At 39.8% G+C, this 15,111-nt stretch overlaps 1 protein-coding gene across 1 annotated transcript; it reads left to right on the top strand.

The window, feature by feature from the left end:
* Positions 1–1,539: 1,539 nt before the first annotated feature.
* Positions 1,540–10,219, top strand: Hcf (Host cell factor). The gene is given in 10 exon segments (XM_070306506.1): positions 1,540–2,287; positions 2,289–2,403; positions 4,410–5,117; positions 5,545–5,690; positions 5,768–7,264; positions 7,340–7,514; positions 7,597–8,963; positions 9,039–9,266; positions 9,369–9,747; positions 9,840–10,219. Coding segments are annotated over 10 exon segments (4,785 nt in total). The 5' UTR covers positions 1,540–2,242; the 3' UTR covers positions 9,965–10,219.
* Positions 10,220–15,111: the final 4,892 nt, after the last annotated feature.

Genomic DNA, 15,111 nt, shown 5'->3' with positions numbered 1-15,111 from the left:
CTGCACCAGTTCAGAGCCCATCCTTCTCCTTCCAATAGGGACAGAAAAAGATAAACTCTGAACCAGTGCAGCCAGTTCAGCTGCAAAGAACAGACCCATTGAAGATTGAGATTGAAGATTGAAGTTTGACCAATCGGAATAAAGAAATTTCAGTCCGTTTTGTTCTGATTAGTCAAACTTCAATCTTTAATCTTCAATCTTCAATTTTCAATGCATAGTCCGATACGGGCTTAAATAAATGCTCTTCGATTGCTCCCCAGACAGCACAAGGATATCCTTAGGACGTCCAAAGGGCATCCAGGACATACATGTAGGATATCCTCAGGATATCCCATTGTAATCCTCAGATCTCCTCTGGATATCCCGAGGAAGAATAAACGATAGCCGTATATTAACCTCTGGAGAATCCAGGGAGATCCTGTGGAACATTCTAAGGATTTTTATAGGATATGTTAGGGATATTTTTCGTATATTTCAAGGAGCAAATTTTAAAATTTAAATACAAATTAAAATTATGTTTTATTATTTACTGCCAATATTAAAAATCTAATATTAAAAATAGTTCACCGTTCTTTAATATTTGAGGCTTTCGTGCTGTACATGAATATTTTAGGTTTGGCTCCCGGGTTTGACTTGTGTAATATTTTCTAAACAATCCAATATCTGAATTCCCTATGTTGGGATTGCATCAGAAATTGAACTGATAGAAAATAATTACATTTGTAATTTCCTGTCAGTTGCTCTTTGCAAGCTTTATATAATTCTCATGACCAAATCTCAAATACGAGTTCGCGTGTCGCATAGCGGTAAACAAACGAACTAGCGGTTAAATACTATTGTTTGTAAAGTTTTTGGAATGTTGCGAACAGTAACATTTCTCATGAAATATTAAATAAATAATAATTTTGGATATCTGAAAATGTGCGCATCAAATTCAATTATTAATATTAAACGAAATTAACGTTAACAATTAATTGCACATGTATATGTCCTCTGGAAATCCAAAAGACATTCAATATAATAGACAGGGCAGATATATCCTAGGGACATCCAGGAGTTATCCAGTGGACATTTATAGGACATTAATACTTATTATAATACTTAAGATTTCTAAATTATATAAAATAGCCGACACAACTAAAAATAATTATGTATGCATATTAAACTTTTATAAATATATTTATAATAATATCTTAAAACATCCTATAAACGTCCTGAACCGTCCTGGACATATTCGGGATGATCCTGAGAATGTTTTGTGCTGTCTGGGTCTCTTCTTTTTTGGACAAATGACCACAGCATCTCTAGTGGCAATAATCTGTGAAAAATTTAATTACAAGAAAAATATTTTCCACATACATAATTCATCATTAAATTCTTTATGTTTACGCGCTAATAAAATAAAGTAATAAAAAAAAAAAACTATTTAAATATAATTTCGAAAGAAAAACTAGAAAAGATCGATTTTCGCGAAATCGAGAATCGACCGATCTAACATTCCCCAATAATCCCCTGGAATCCGGCCTTGGTTGGCAACGCTCCTACGTTACCGCTTGTTGCCGACGCGAGAGAGTTGTGTGTGCACGCAATGGTGGACGAAGTTCTCGAAGGCCGCACGAAGTTCGCGCCGTCAAGCTATCGACTAGTTGTCCGGCCGTTTGATAACGTACGACGAATATCGCTCGCTACCGGTGACACGTCGTCGGATGATCCCCCCACGATCGTGCCATAGTGACATATATATCTTCGTTGCCCGCGCCGTACGTTCCCGTACGCAAGTTTCACCCCCGTCAGGCAGGAAGAGGGGGGGGGGGTAGGTGCAGCAGCGCTTTCGCGTATACCCGGAATCTCGTCGCCCGATTAATTTCTAGATTCTTCGAGAGAGGAAAGGGAGAGGGAGAGAACGAGCCACGACGGTAGAGCTGCCGCTCTAGAATCCGCGCGACCGGTGCCCGTAAACACCGCGCACGTAAATACAGAGGCGCACGCATACACACACGCGCGCGCGGCGTCCGTCGTGCGCAAGAGGCATATACACAGTGCGCGTTTCTGTGATAAAGGAGAACGCCCGGTATAATCCATCGTGTATCGCGCCACTTTTGGGTTAACTCCGCGGCGACGGGCGGTGGTGGCGGTGGTGCTGGTGGGTGGTGGTGGTGGTTTGAGAGTAACAACGATAGTAAGATAGTCGAGTAGCCGTACGTTCGCGCGGCATGAAAAAATGATGTGATCGACGGTCATCATGGCGGCACCCATGCTAAAGTGGAAGAGGATCGCGAATCCGACACGGGCCCCAGCCGAGACCGAGGCATGGCCACCGGGCGGTCGCCATTAAGGATCTCATGGTGGTATTCGGCGGCGGTAACGAGGGCATCGTCGACGAGCTACACGTATACAATACGGGTGAGTCCTCGTCACCCTCCCTCCCTCCCCCCCCCCGCCCCCTCCTCCTCGCTCCCGTGGAGCCTCTCGCGTCCCTTTTTCCCCGTGCGCGCCGTTCCCTCGCCGATTCCCGCGAATCCAATATTGGCGGCATACGTTGACAAGACGGTCACCGGCCGGATCCGTCGACGAACTCGACGAACCCGCGTGCCGAAGGGTTCGCGGGGGCGATCGGGGCCCGTCCGCGGGCCCCGATCGCCCGGACGTTCCCTAGCGCGTCCGCGCCGATCGCTCGTAGGATGCGGCGTTGCCGCGCAATCAGCCGCGATCTGTCATTCCTACATGTTTATACGCGGGAGCGGCCATTGCTGTCCCCAACGCCCCCCTCGCTCGTCCCGCGAGCGCGACGCAATCGCGCTTCCCGTCATTCCACGTTCGCGCTTCGTCGCCTTCTCTATCTGCGTCTCGCTTCCTCATGCGCGCACCGCGCTCACCTCCCGCGTGTGGCGGCCCGCTATCGCGCACGCGCGCACCGCGTTCCCCGTCCCGCGTGTGGCCGCCCGCTACTGCGCATGCGCGCAGCCGTTGCGCGCATTTCCAATCGGATTTCGAAATGTTTGTCCACCGCGCGCGACCCTCGCCATGGTAACAGCCATGGACTGCGTATGGATCCTTGTATTTTCTAGGCTGCTTACTCGGCGTATTTCTCGTCCGCTTTTCCTTTTTTTCTCTTTTCAATGCTTCAATGCGCTTGTTTCGTTTAGTACTCTGCGTTGATACCACTGCTTCACCAAAGGTCATACATTTCTTTATTTCACTTGAGATTTGTAAAGCTGTAACAGAGAATTTTGAAGACATTTTTCGGTACAGATTTGGATTAATCTGAATTATCTGATTTTTTTCTCTTTTTAAATTTTTATTTAATATTTTTGTTGCCCTTTCTCTTTTTTTCAGAAATATAATAACAGTATGTTTACTTCCTGGAAGAAGCCTGAAATTTTCCAGGATCTTTTTGTACCTGAAAAAATCAGAAATTTTATTGGAACTCGGGAAATTAAAAAAAAAAAATTCTCTCATGTAATTTTGCTTTTTTATCGTAAGCAGTCGGGAAATCAATTGAATTATGTATTTAAAGTATATTCTAAATATATATCTATTTCTATTCATATATTCAACGTCTTAACAAAATATTGAATATATAGTACACATTTTTTATTGTAATTTTTAGTGATAAAATAATGAGAACGTTACGCAAGTGAAAAAAGTTAATTTCACGTTGTTTTTTTTTTTTTTGTTTTTTTTTTTACAGTTTCAAATTTATCACTTGAAACTTAAGAAGCTCAGTGTTCTTTTTTTATATGACTGACAAACATTAGAAAGTGCATAAATAAAAAACTTATTTTAAAAATTTGCACTAAAAAGTTTTTTACATATTTATTATTTAAATATTGTCTACTGGGGGTTTTTGACCAAATATACCTGAAAAATCAGGAATTTTTTTAATAAGATTTAAGAGACCCTGAGTAAATAACAGAAAAAAGACATCTCTCTTCTAACTTAAATTTAGAACCAATAAAATATATGTGAATTTTATATATATATATATAATTTTATTCTTTAATTATATCTTAAAGTTGTAATTAAATTTATAAATTTTTAATTTGTTATTTGAAATAATTAAAATTATTTAAATAATAAAAATTACTTGAAATAATAAATTAAATTCTGTGAAAATTTTATAATAAATAATAAATAAAATTTTATACTTGACTAAATTATTTGTATGAAAAGTACTTGTGTATAAGTTTATAAAAATTATATATTCAAAGCGGCTGATTATCTTTATCAATCTGTTTTTTTTTTTTTTTTTTTTTTTGTTAATATCAAAAACAAAAAATAAAAGGCTATTTTGAAATATATATATATATAATTTATTATATAATATAAATATATATATGTTTTTTTTTTTCTATGCAAATGTTGGATAATTTTACATTATGATGTTTATATAAAATATATTTTTGCAGCAACAAACCAATGGTTCGTTCCATCGACAAAGGGAGATATCCCGCCAGGTTGCGCGGCGTACGGCTTCGTCGTCGACGGCACGCGTATCCTGGTGTTTGGCGGAATGGTGGAATACGGCAAGTATTCCAACGAGCTGTACGAACTTCAAGCGAGTCGATGGGAATGGAAACGCTTGAAGCCGAAACCACCTAAACACGAGCCACCGCCGTGTCCGCGATTGGGACACAGTTTTACTCTTATCGGCAACAGGGTCTTCCTTTTTGGCGGTCTCGCGAACGACAGTGACGATCCGAAAAACAATATACCAAGATATCTAAACGATCTGTACACCCTCGAACTTCTCCCAAATGGCCAAACGGCCTGGGATGTACCGCAAACGCACGGACACGCACCACCACCCAGAGAATCTCATACCGGAGTTGCATACACAGATCGTACGACGGGTAAATCCTGTCTGGTGATTTATGGCGGTATGAGCGGTTGTCGTCTGGGCGATTTGTGGTTTCTCGATGTCGATTCGATGACCTGGAATAAACCAGTGGTTCACGGACCCACTCCTCTGCCGCGATCATTACATACTGCAACTTTGATCGGTCATCGCATGTACGTATTCGGAGGATGGGTCCCATTGGTCGTCGATGACGTTAAAGTCGCGACACATGAGAAAGAGTGGAAATGCACAAGCACACTAGCATGCTTGAATCTAGGTGAGTTACATTTCATGATTTCTTCTTAAATACTGCGCTTATGTCGATGATACTACATAAAATTCCAATCGTTATAATATTGCTGAGATTGTCTATTAACAATGTATGTGATAACAAAATTTTATTGTTGAATATGCGGTAACGTAACTCGTTTGCCATCCGGTAAATCCAGCCGACATAATCCAGAAGAATGGAAATATTATTGGCATATTAAATAAAGAAATATTCAAGTCTGGAATTGTTCAAGTGTACATGGAATGATTAGTATATAGAAGTATCTTGAATCATAAATTTATCAGTTTTGTGATAATCAGTTTGATAAACTTCAAGCTGTTCTTCGAGAAGAAGGTTATTTATCGGGAAGGCTTATTTTTGAAACCCCATTTGCATTCTGTTTTATCATTTAAATTATATATTTTTATTTCAGAAACTCTTACGTGGGAACAATTAACCGTTGATTCCTTGGAGGAAAATGTTCCACGCGCTCGCGCTGGTCACTGTGCGGTTGGTGTGCACAGTAGACTCTACGTGTGGTCTGGTAGGGACGGCTATCGTAAAGCTTGGAACAACCAGGTTAGGGTTAGTCTTGGTTATATGATCATTGACCGGATGGAGTGTCGCTTTACTAACGAGATCTCTGTGTTTCTTAGGTTTGTTGCAAGGATCTATGGTATCTCGAGGTCAGTAAACCGGCGCCGCCTTCCAGAGTTCAGCTGGTTAGGGCTTCCACGCAAACGTTGGAAGTCAGCTGGACAGCGAGCCCGTCCGCGCAATATTACATCCTTCAGATACAGAAGTACGACATGCCGCCGGCGGCGACCGGCGCTTTCCCGCCTGTGAGCGCACCAGCGCCTGCAGCACCCATCGTCAGCACCATCCCCGCAGCGGCGGTGACGAATCCTGTGATGGCGGCAACCCCCGCGACTGTACCCGTTACGTCTCCGCCTGTGACCACGGTCGCTGCTCTTCCTCCGACTATCCCGCCCGCCGCCGCCGCCAGATCAACTGTCACATCGACGGTAACGACTCCGTTGCGAGTCCAGTCGGCTGCACAAAGTCCCGTACAAAAAGTGGTGTCACCGCAAGTGGTGCAAAAACCGGCGAGTCCCATGACTCCGAGGGTCGTGACGGGTAACGTCATACGTATTCGTTCTCCTCTGGTTACTTCCACAGTCGCAGCAGCAATACCGACGGCGGTAGCGGTGGCCACCACCGAGCAACAGCAAACCACTGGCACCGCGACTACAACTGTGGCATCGGGCCAAACACCCACCGCCGCAATGTCTGGCATCGCCGCTCTGGCCGCTGCGGCAGCCGCCACTCCGAAAATCACTATGAACAATGTTCCCATTTTACCACAGGCCGGTGCTGTGACCGCGACAAATACCATCAGAATGAAGAATGTTCAACCGGGTCAGCAGATACGCTTTGCTGCACCCGGTGCCACAGTATTGCGCACCGCTTCGCCACAGCAAAGCAAACAGATCATATTGCAGAAGCCCGGCCAGAACATATCTGGTCAGCAAATTGTGCATCTTCTCAAAACCGGACAGGGTATGGTGACCACGGTGCCCAAAGTGAGCCTCATTCCCGGCAAGACTGTTCAAGCGACTGGCGCGAAACCTCTCAATCAGGGACCGACAATATTGCGACTGGTAAATCCCAATACGGTGGCAGGATCGAAGATTCTCACGACCATGAAGACATCCGGCATAGTAGCGATGAGCAAAGGACAGAATATCACGGGCAAGCAAACTATAATGATTACCAAACCAGGAGGCAATGGCGGATTGGTTGGCAGATCCAATCAGATCATCGTCGTTACCACAGGTTCGGGTCTTAGAGCTGTACAGGCTGTGACGACTTCACAGGCTAATACAGGACAAGGGGGTAACATTGCTACTCCCGTCAACGTCTTACCGTTGTCGGCTACGAATCATGTCACGAATCAGCAAGGCGTCAAGATGATCGTCGTTTCTTCGGGCGCGATGGGCGGAGGAACTGCTGGCAAGCCTATCACTATCACAGTCCCAGGACAGGGCGGTGTACCAAAGACAGTGACTATCGCTACAAAAGGCAGTCCGCAAGCCATCTTCAATCCCGGCAAGAGTCAAATCGTTGCTGTGCCACAAATGCAAAAAACTCCCGTAAGTGTATAGAAAGAGAAATATATATATAAGATCTTTTGTATATGTAATATATAATTTATTTATAAATTATAGGAAGCAGTGATGTCTGGAAAACCAGTGACCTTGCAAATGTCGGGAGGCATAGGTGCAAAGACGGTGACGCTTATGCCAACAAGTAGTTCTATAGTAACTACTTCGAGCGCGTCAGATTCGATAGACACCGGTAAAATGCTCTTTGTTTCTTCGAAACAACCTTCAGCTTCCTTAGGTGAATAGAGTTATGTTTTTCAATATCAAGATGATATGACAAAAATTGCGAAGTTGAATCATACGGTAAAATAATATTTCAGCATCTACCTCTGACGGCCCAGCTACTACTGACGCCGCATTAGCCGCGTTAGCAGCAGAAGCAGGTCTAATTGATCCAGTTCAGGAACCATCTGGCGGCTTGTCATTTATGGTAGCTGCAGATGATGGAGCTACTGGTGATGATAAGATGGAGGACAGCTGTAATGGTAACGAAGCGACCACAGCGGCCGCTTTAGTTTCGCAGATGAGCGCGGGCGAACCGATGCAAGTCGATGGCGATGGAAACTTTGTACTTCCACAAGTTGACGGACCGATTGACGCTCTTTTATCGGAAGACGAGGAGAAAATGGATCTAGACGAGGAGCCTGCTCCTTCGGAAAGCGCTACCGAATCGACTACTATCGACGAACCGGCACCAGTCGCGGAACAAGACGTTAATATTCAGGCTGAAAATGTTCAAACAGAAGAATCTACAGTAAATGAGGAAACCGCCACGTCCGAAGCGGCAACAACCGATCCTCCCGAATCGATTATTCCTGCCACCACCAACCAAGTTCCCGAAGAAGTCCCTGATAATCCACCAGCCGATGACGTACCTATCGAAACTAGCGCTGATGATGTAGAACAGCCGAATGAAAAGGAAGTGGATATTAAACCGTTAATTGACGAAGCGAAAACGATTCTTGAAACGAAACCTGATTCACCTTTGCTACAATCGCCCGTGGAAGCTCCATCTGAACAAACGACTTTGGAGGACATCGCAAATCCAACAGTGACGAAAACTGACGAAACCCAACAAGAAGAAAGCAGCCAAGCAAAGGATAAAGAGCTCGAATCGCATTCTGTTGAAGACGAAAAATCTTCGGCGACTGAGAATGTATCTGCCGAAGATACGAATCTTTCCACAACGCATCTTTCCAAAGATGAAACTCAAGAAGCTAAGAAAGTGAAAGAAGAGGCGGAACCGGAAATCGATCTTCCGGCCGAGAATTCTCTTACAAAATTAGAAGAGGTCAATGAGCCGATGATCACTGACGATGCTACATTAACTGCCGCAGTTAATGTAACGCCGACAACAACTCCCGTCGTTACGCCGAGTATACAATTGAAACTGGAACCAACAACAGACGAACCTATGGAACAGGACAAGTCGCCCGATCTACCAATATCATCGATCAACGGTGTCGCCTTGCCTCTCGAGAAGGAAACAGAAAGCGTAGCAAAAGTACACACTCCTGTGAAAATGGAGGTGAAAGACGAACTTGCGTCTTCGAAAAGAGAAAATTCGAAGCAAGATAAGCTCAATGATGCTAGGTCAGAAACTGGAGACGATTCGACGGCTTTGACGACGTTGGCTACAGCTGCTTTGGGATCAGCTGAGTCACCGATAAAAGTTAAAAACGAACAGGTACATCCTATTATAATGCACTGTATTTGCAATAAATATACACATAAATACTATCGTTAACTGATACTTTTGCAGAACGAGGAGGAAAGGAAAGAGGCAGAATGGTATGACGTGGGAGTAATAAAAGGAACCAGCTTCACGGTCCAGCATTATTATCTTCCTGGCGATGAGCCGCTAGATATTACGCAACCCTTGACGATGGATGTTTTTAAAGGAAGAGCTAAAGTAGCATTAGAACCCGGAACTGCCTACAAATTCAGAGTTGCCGCTGTGAATACTTGCGGACAAAGTGCCTGGAGCGAGGTAACGAGTCTTATTCTATACATATACCTATAATATTTATTTGGTAAGAAAATATTTTTCTGACAAATAAAAAATTTACGAAAATTTTTGCTTTTGTTACAGGTAGCAGCATTCAAGACGTGTCTTCCGGGTTTCCCGGGTGCACCGAGCGCTATAAAGATATCAAAGTCCGCAGACGGCGCACAAATCTCTTGGGAACCGCCACCAAGCAACGTTGGTCCCATCCTCGAATATTCCGTCTACCTGGCAGTGCGCAGTACCGCGTTGAACAATGACGGGGAACCAAAAACAGTCGTGTCGAATCCAAATCAGTTAGCCTTTATTAGAGTTTATTGCGGTTCGAGTAATTCCTGTTCGGTGAACAATAGTGCCCTTAATGCCGCTCACGTGGACACCACTACGAAACCGGCCATAATCTTTAGAATAGCAGCACGAAACGACAAGGGTTACGGACCGGCAACTCAAGTCAGGTGGCTACAAGGTTAGTTGCACGATTCGTCCGAGAATGTGTACGTATGTGAGTGTGAATCCTTTCGAAAGAATGCATTTGAACAAACGCTTTATTATTATCAGCAGATCCAACCACAGCTGTGAAAAGTAATCCGCAAGCGAAGAGACCCGGCACGGACTTACGCTCGCAAGTGACTTCCCCGCAGAAGAAGATGAAGATGGAAACAGCCGGTGATAATTTCTCGTGAGCCCGTTCTCTCCCTGGCCTCGTACAGCCGTGACTCCCGCGAGCGATGCTACTCATTATTTAATTTACACACGCCTAACAACGATAACGAAATCCAATGTATTATCGAGTATAAACAACGTGATATATAAGTAAAACGAAAGATATGAATACTCGATAAAAAGAAGAAAGGGATAGGGTGAAAAAGGTGTGTGTCTATAGTTAGATTTAATCTAAATGTAAGAAGTATAAAAAAAAAAGTATTTTTAATGTTCTGTATGGACGTCCTTCTGTATCGCGTTCCTTACTCACCGTCATCCTTCTACTCTTTCGCGCGTGACTGCGCGAAAATTCTTTGCGAAAACAACAAGTACCGTTGATAAATAATTACGAGATGATTTTCTCTTTTTCTCTCTTTTTTTTTTGGAATTAGTTTTTCCATGTTTATAACGCGCGTGTTTTCTACGAAGAACGGTACAACATATCGCATCTAAATGCTCACGAACAGTTGCATCGCGCAGATTGTACGCGTACTTTGATGATTTTCGCGTTATCTGGCAACCCTTTGATGAAGTTGACGCAGACGCTGTATGGGAATGACAGAATAGCTGGCTGAACAGGACTCGTATATTCGGATACTTTGTGTATTTGTTTGAACAATTATATATATATATATACGACAAAAAATCTATATATTTTGCCAACACACATTCAAATTCTTTATAGTATATTTATCATTATTATAGAACATCTGCAATTCTTTTTATATTTACCATTGTGTGCACGATGGCAGAGAAAGCTCGCTTCTGAGATGTAGGTATATTTTAGTGTACATAAAATTCTTACACTGAGAAAAATGTGTTTTATCATATTCCGAAAAAATAAAATTAATACTTTTTGATAAGGGTAGGATATAATGTAATTGGAAGATACGCATATATATATATATATACATACACACACATGCATATATATATATATATATATATATTTAAATCTCGATTGTTTTGCCATTTCCATCTGCTAATTTGTGTTTCCCCGCAGATAATGGAAGCTCTTTTGTGTTGTATCATCGATCCAATTTTACACGTGACAATCGGTGCTATACGTTATTCCGAAGAACTTTTGTTACTGCCACAAATGCGACAGGAATATGTTATCGAGAGAGAGAGCACATACAACACGTATAACGTATAAAATTTAATGTATCGAACGTGCGTAAAATACTAAGTTACTTGTATGTTTTTTGTCAAACAATTGCAACGATGCAGAGATATTTTGTATAAAATATAGATTAAATGAATTATTACATGTAATTAATGAATGTCTCTAAGAATCCGCGCTCTAGGATGATTAATTGATATTATAGCGGGTATATATAAAGAAAAAAAGAACTCCAAGGAAAGTTAAGGATATTTTTAGACATCAACAAAACGATTTTTGTTTGAGTACGGATGTATCTGAATAACGGTAGACTGTATGTCTTTAAAGTGAATTCTAATCTTTTATAGTCCTAAGACATACAAGTAAATAGCGGATAAACTAGGAAGATTAAAAAGAAAAGAAAGAGAAACATATGTTATTGTAATTAAAGAAGGGAAACATGTAATATATCCCTAACTTTTTTTTGTGAGCACAATTATTATAATTTTAATCAAAATATACTGAATAAGCTTTTAAACATCAGGAAAAATGTTAATTGCGCAGAAGTTATCGGCGATCTTGTTTCTCTCGGTAAAGTTTGGGGCTACGTTGAAGCTGCAATAATTTATAAGAGCGCATATTTTATTTAGCTTATTCGTAAACATGCATATTGTATATATATTATATATGTAAAATATATATATATTATAATATTTATATAGATAATATATATAATTATTATATATATATGTAATATATATATATTATAATATATAATTATTTTATATATATATATATATGCTTTCCGTTATCCATTTTTATCTTAAGCAAAGTAGAACACCATCTACTAACATAGCGTTCCGTACGCTCAATTTGTTATATTGAAGTTTTGCGTTAACAAAGTTTACTTTGCTAAGGAGCCTATATGTTATAGGAAGATTATGAGAGTACTCTTTCGAGTATTGAATGTACTTTACATTATTAAGTACATGTACAATCGCAATTGTTTATCTTTAAATAGAGAGGTTCATAACCCGAGATCTTGGAAGCATTTTCCTGGAAATATACAAATGAAGATATACGATGTATGATGTAAATGGGATAACTAAATGGTATATACTTTCAAACGTATCTTTTCGATCTTGGTTTCTCTCTTGCTAAACCCTCTATATTAAAAAAAAGAAACGAATATACGAATATCTTTATATTATTACTATTACCCCAGATAATAAGCACACGTTATTTTAACATCAGATGATGTAGATACATTTGCTACCTGGGATTACACTAATCAATAAGCGTTTATCAGCTGTCTAATTTTGTTTGTATATTTTGTTGACAGGGGATGTGACACACACACACACACTCTCTCTCTCTCTCTCTCTCTCTAATATTCTGTATCTATACAAACATAAAAATGTGAATGTTTAAAATTGTCACTACCATCACGGTATTTCCTTTGTTTGTAAATTGCTACCACTGCATTTATACTCTCTTCATTGAAGTATATCGTGCAAATAAATAAGATAAATTTCTTATACACATCAATATAGTATATAGTATATCATACAATCTTTACCTTTATTATATACTTTTAATGTACTTTATATATATATATATATCCGCACAGGAGAAAGAGAAGATCGGTAAAATGAAAGAGGCAAGAAGTGTCATTCAAAAAACTTGCGAACTAAATCCAACTTTGAAGGATTTATGGCTAGAAGCTGCGAGGCTGCAGCCAGAAAAATCCAAAACAATATATAATAAAGCACTGGAACATATTCCAAATTCAACAAACTTATAGAAAGCCGCCATTCAATTGGCGAAGAAATCGCTTCAGAAATCGTGCAAATTACTCTGGCGTGCGGTTGAATACTGATGCTCGAGTAGCATGGATTTATGACTCGCTCTCGCTAGATGAGAGACCCATGTAAGACGTAAGACGTCCGAGAGCAGAGAAAAATATTTGGGACTCGAGGCGAGACTCGATCCATGGATCTTTGCTCTAGTCGACAAACATGTCGCCAATGAGTCACTTACGTCCCCGTACCACAGTATTCTTCCTGCTTCGTATATCTAGATTCCACTTTGGAATCCTACACCTAGAGACAATACGAGAGAAGTCTTGGTTTAAAGCCCAAGAAAATAAGTCCCGACAAATAAAGAACTTTGAATTACTTGTCACGCAATTGGAAGAGACAAACGGCAATAAGCACATGGTCGAGAAGATCATTGATAGTGTGCTATATCCTCGTTGAGCGCGAACGGGATAGAGATGAACAGGGAAGACTGGTTCAAAGAAGCTATATGAAAGGTGAAGAGGCAGAAACGGTATTTCTTAATAGGGAACAGATTTGGGTGCACGCGATTCATTTTGAAAAGACATACGGTACGTGAGAATTTTTAGAAACTTTGTTACAAAGAACAATTGCTGATCGTCCCAAGAGTGAAGTATTCTGGCTGATGGGTGCTAAGTCCAAGTTGCTGGCTATGAGTAGATTTATATGTTTAAAATTTTAATTCAAGATAACTCCCAGACAGCACAAGGATGTCCTTAGGACGTCTAAAGGGCATCCAGGACATATATGTAGGATATCCTCAGGATATCCCATTGTAATCCTCAGATCTCCTCTGGATGTCCCGAGGAAGAGTAAATGATAGCCGTATATTAACCTCTGGAGAATCCAGGGAGATCCTATGGAACATCTTAAGGATTTTTATAGGATATGTTAGGGATATTTTTCGTATGTTTCAAGGAGCAAATTTTAAAATTTAAATATAAATTAAAATTATGTTTTGTTATTTACTGCCAATATTAAAAATCTAATATTAAAAATAGTTCACCGTTCTTCAATATTTGAGGCTTTCGTGCTGTACATGAATATTTTAGATTTGGCTCCCGGGTTTGAGTTGTGTAATATTTTCTAAACAATCCAATATCTGAATTCCCTATGTTGGGATTGCATCAGAAACTGAACTGATAGAAAATAATTACATTTTTAATTTCCTGTCAGTTGCTCTTTGCAAGCTTTATATAATTCTCATGACCAAATCTCAAATACGAGTTCGCGTGTCGCGTAGCGGTAAACAAACGAACTAGCAGTTGAATACTATTGTTTGTAAAGTTTTTGGAATGTTGCGAACAGTAACATTTCTCATAAAATATTAAATAAATAATAATTTTGGATATATGAAAATGTGCGCATCAAATTCAATTATTAATATTAAACGAAATTAATGTTAACAATTAATTGCACATGTATATGTCCTCTGGAAATCCAAAAGACATCCAATATAATAGACAGGGCAGATATATCCTACAGACATCCAGGGGTTATTCAGTGGACATTTATAGGACATTAATACTTATAATATTTAAGACTTCTAAATTATATTAAATAGCCGACACAACTAAAAATAATTATGTATGCATATTAAATTTTTATAAATATATTTATAATAATATCTTAAAACGTCCTACAAATGTCCTGAACCGTCCTGGACATATTCAGGATGATCCTGAGGATGTTTTGTGCTGTCTGGGCTCTTTATTAATATTTTTTCCTCTATCTCTCTTTTCTATATTTTCCATATTTTCAGTGCAAAAAAAAAAAACAAATTGTTTAAAAAAATACATTGTAAATAATTTTCTTAAAAACAATTTTTTTTTTTATACTAATTGATTTGTCTCATTATTCTGTACATAAAAGTATTACGGTAAGATTATCGAAAACTAAATATTTTACGAGATATTTAATTTTTTATATCAAGATATGTCAGATTTTAAAATATAAAATAACTCAAAAAGTACTTAATGAAAAAATATTTTATTATAGTGTTTTGGAAAGCTCTCGAGATAAGCTACAAGAATATATGTAATAAAAAATAGGGGGTTCCATTTAAAAAATTCAAAGTGATTTTTATATGACCTCGCGACGGTGCTATTTAAGGTTATACTAATATTATTAAACAATGCGCCACTTAGAGCTCTACAACTTTGATTCGAAATATTTTTCTCAGAAAAGT

The sequence above is a fragment of the Polyergus mexicanus genome, unplaced genomic scaffold, assembly GCF_030449975.1.
Source record: "Polyergus mexicanus isolate NDT 795.1 unplaced genomic scaffold, iyPolMexi1.0 SCAF_13, whole genome shotgun sequence".
Classification (NCBI taxonomy): domain Eukaryota; kingdom Metazoa; phylum Arthropoda; class Insecta; order Hymenoptera; family Formicidae; genus Polyergus; species Polyergus mexicanus.
The sequence above is the reverse complement of the archived record's forward strand: the minus strand, read 5'-3'. Positions and strand labels throughout refer to the sequence as shown.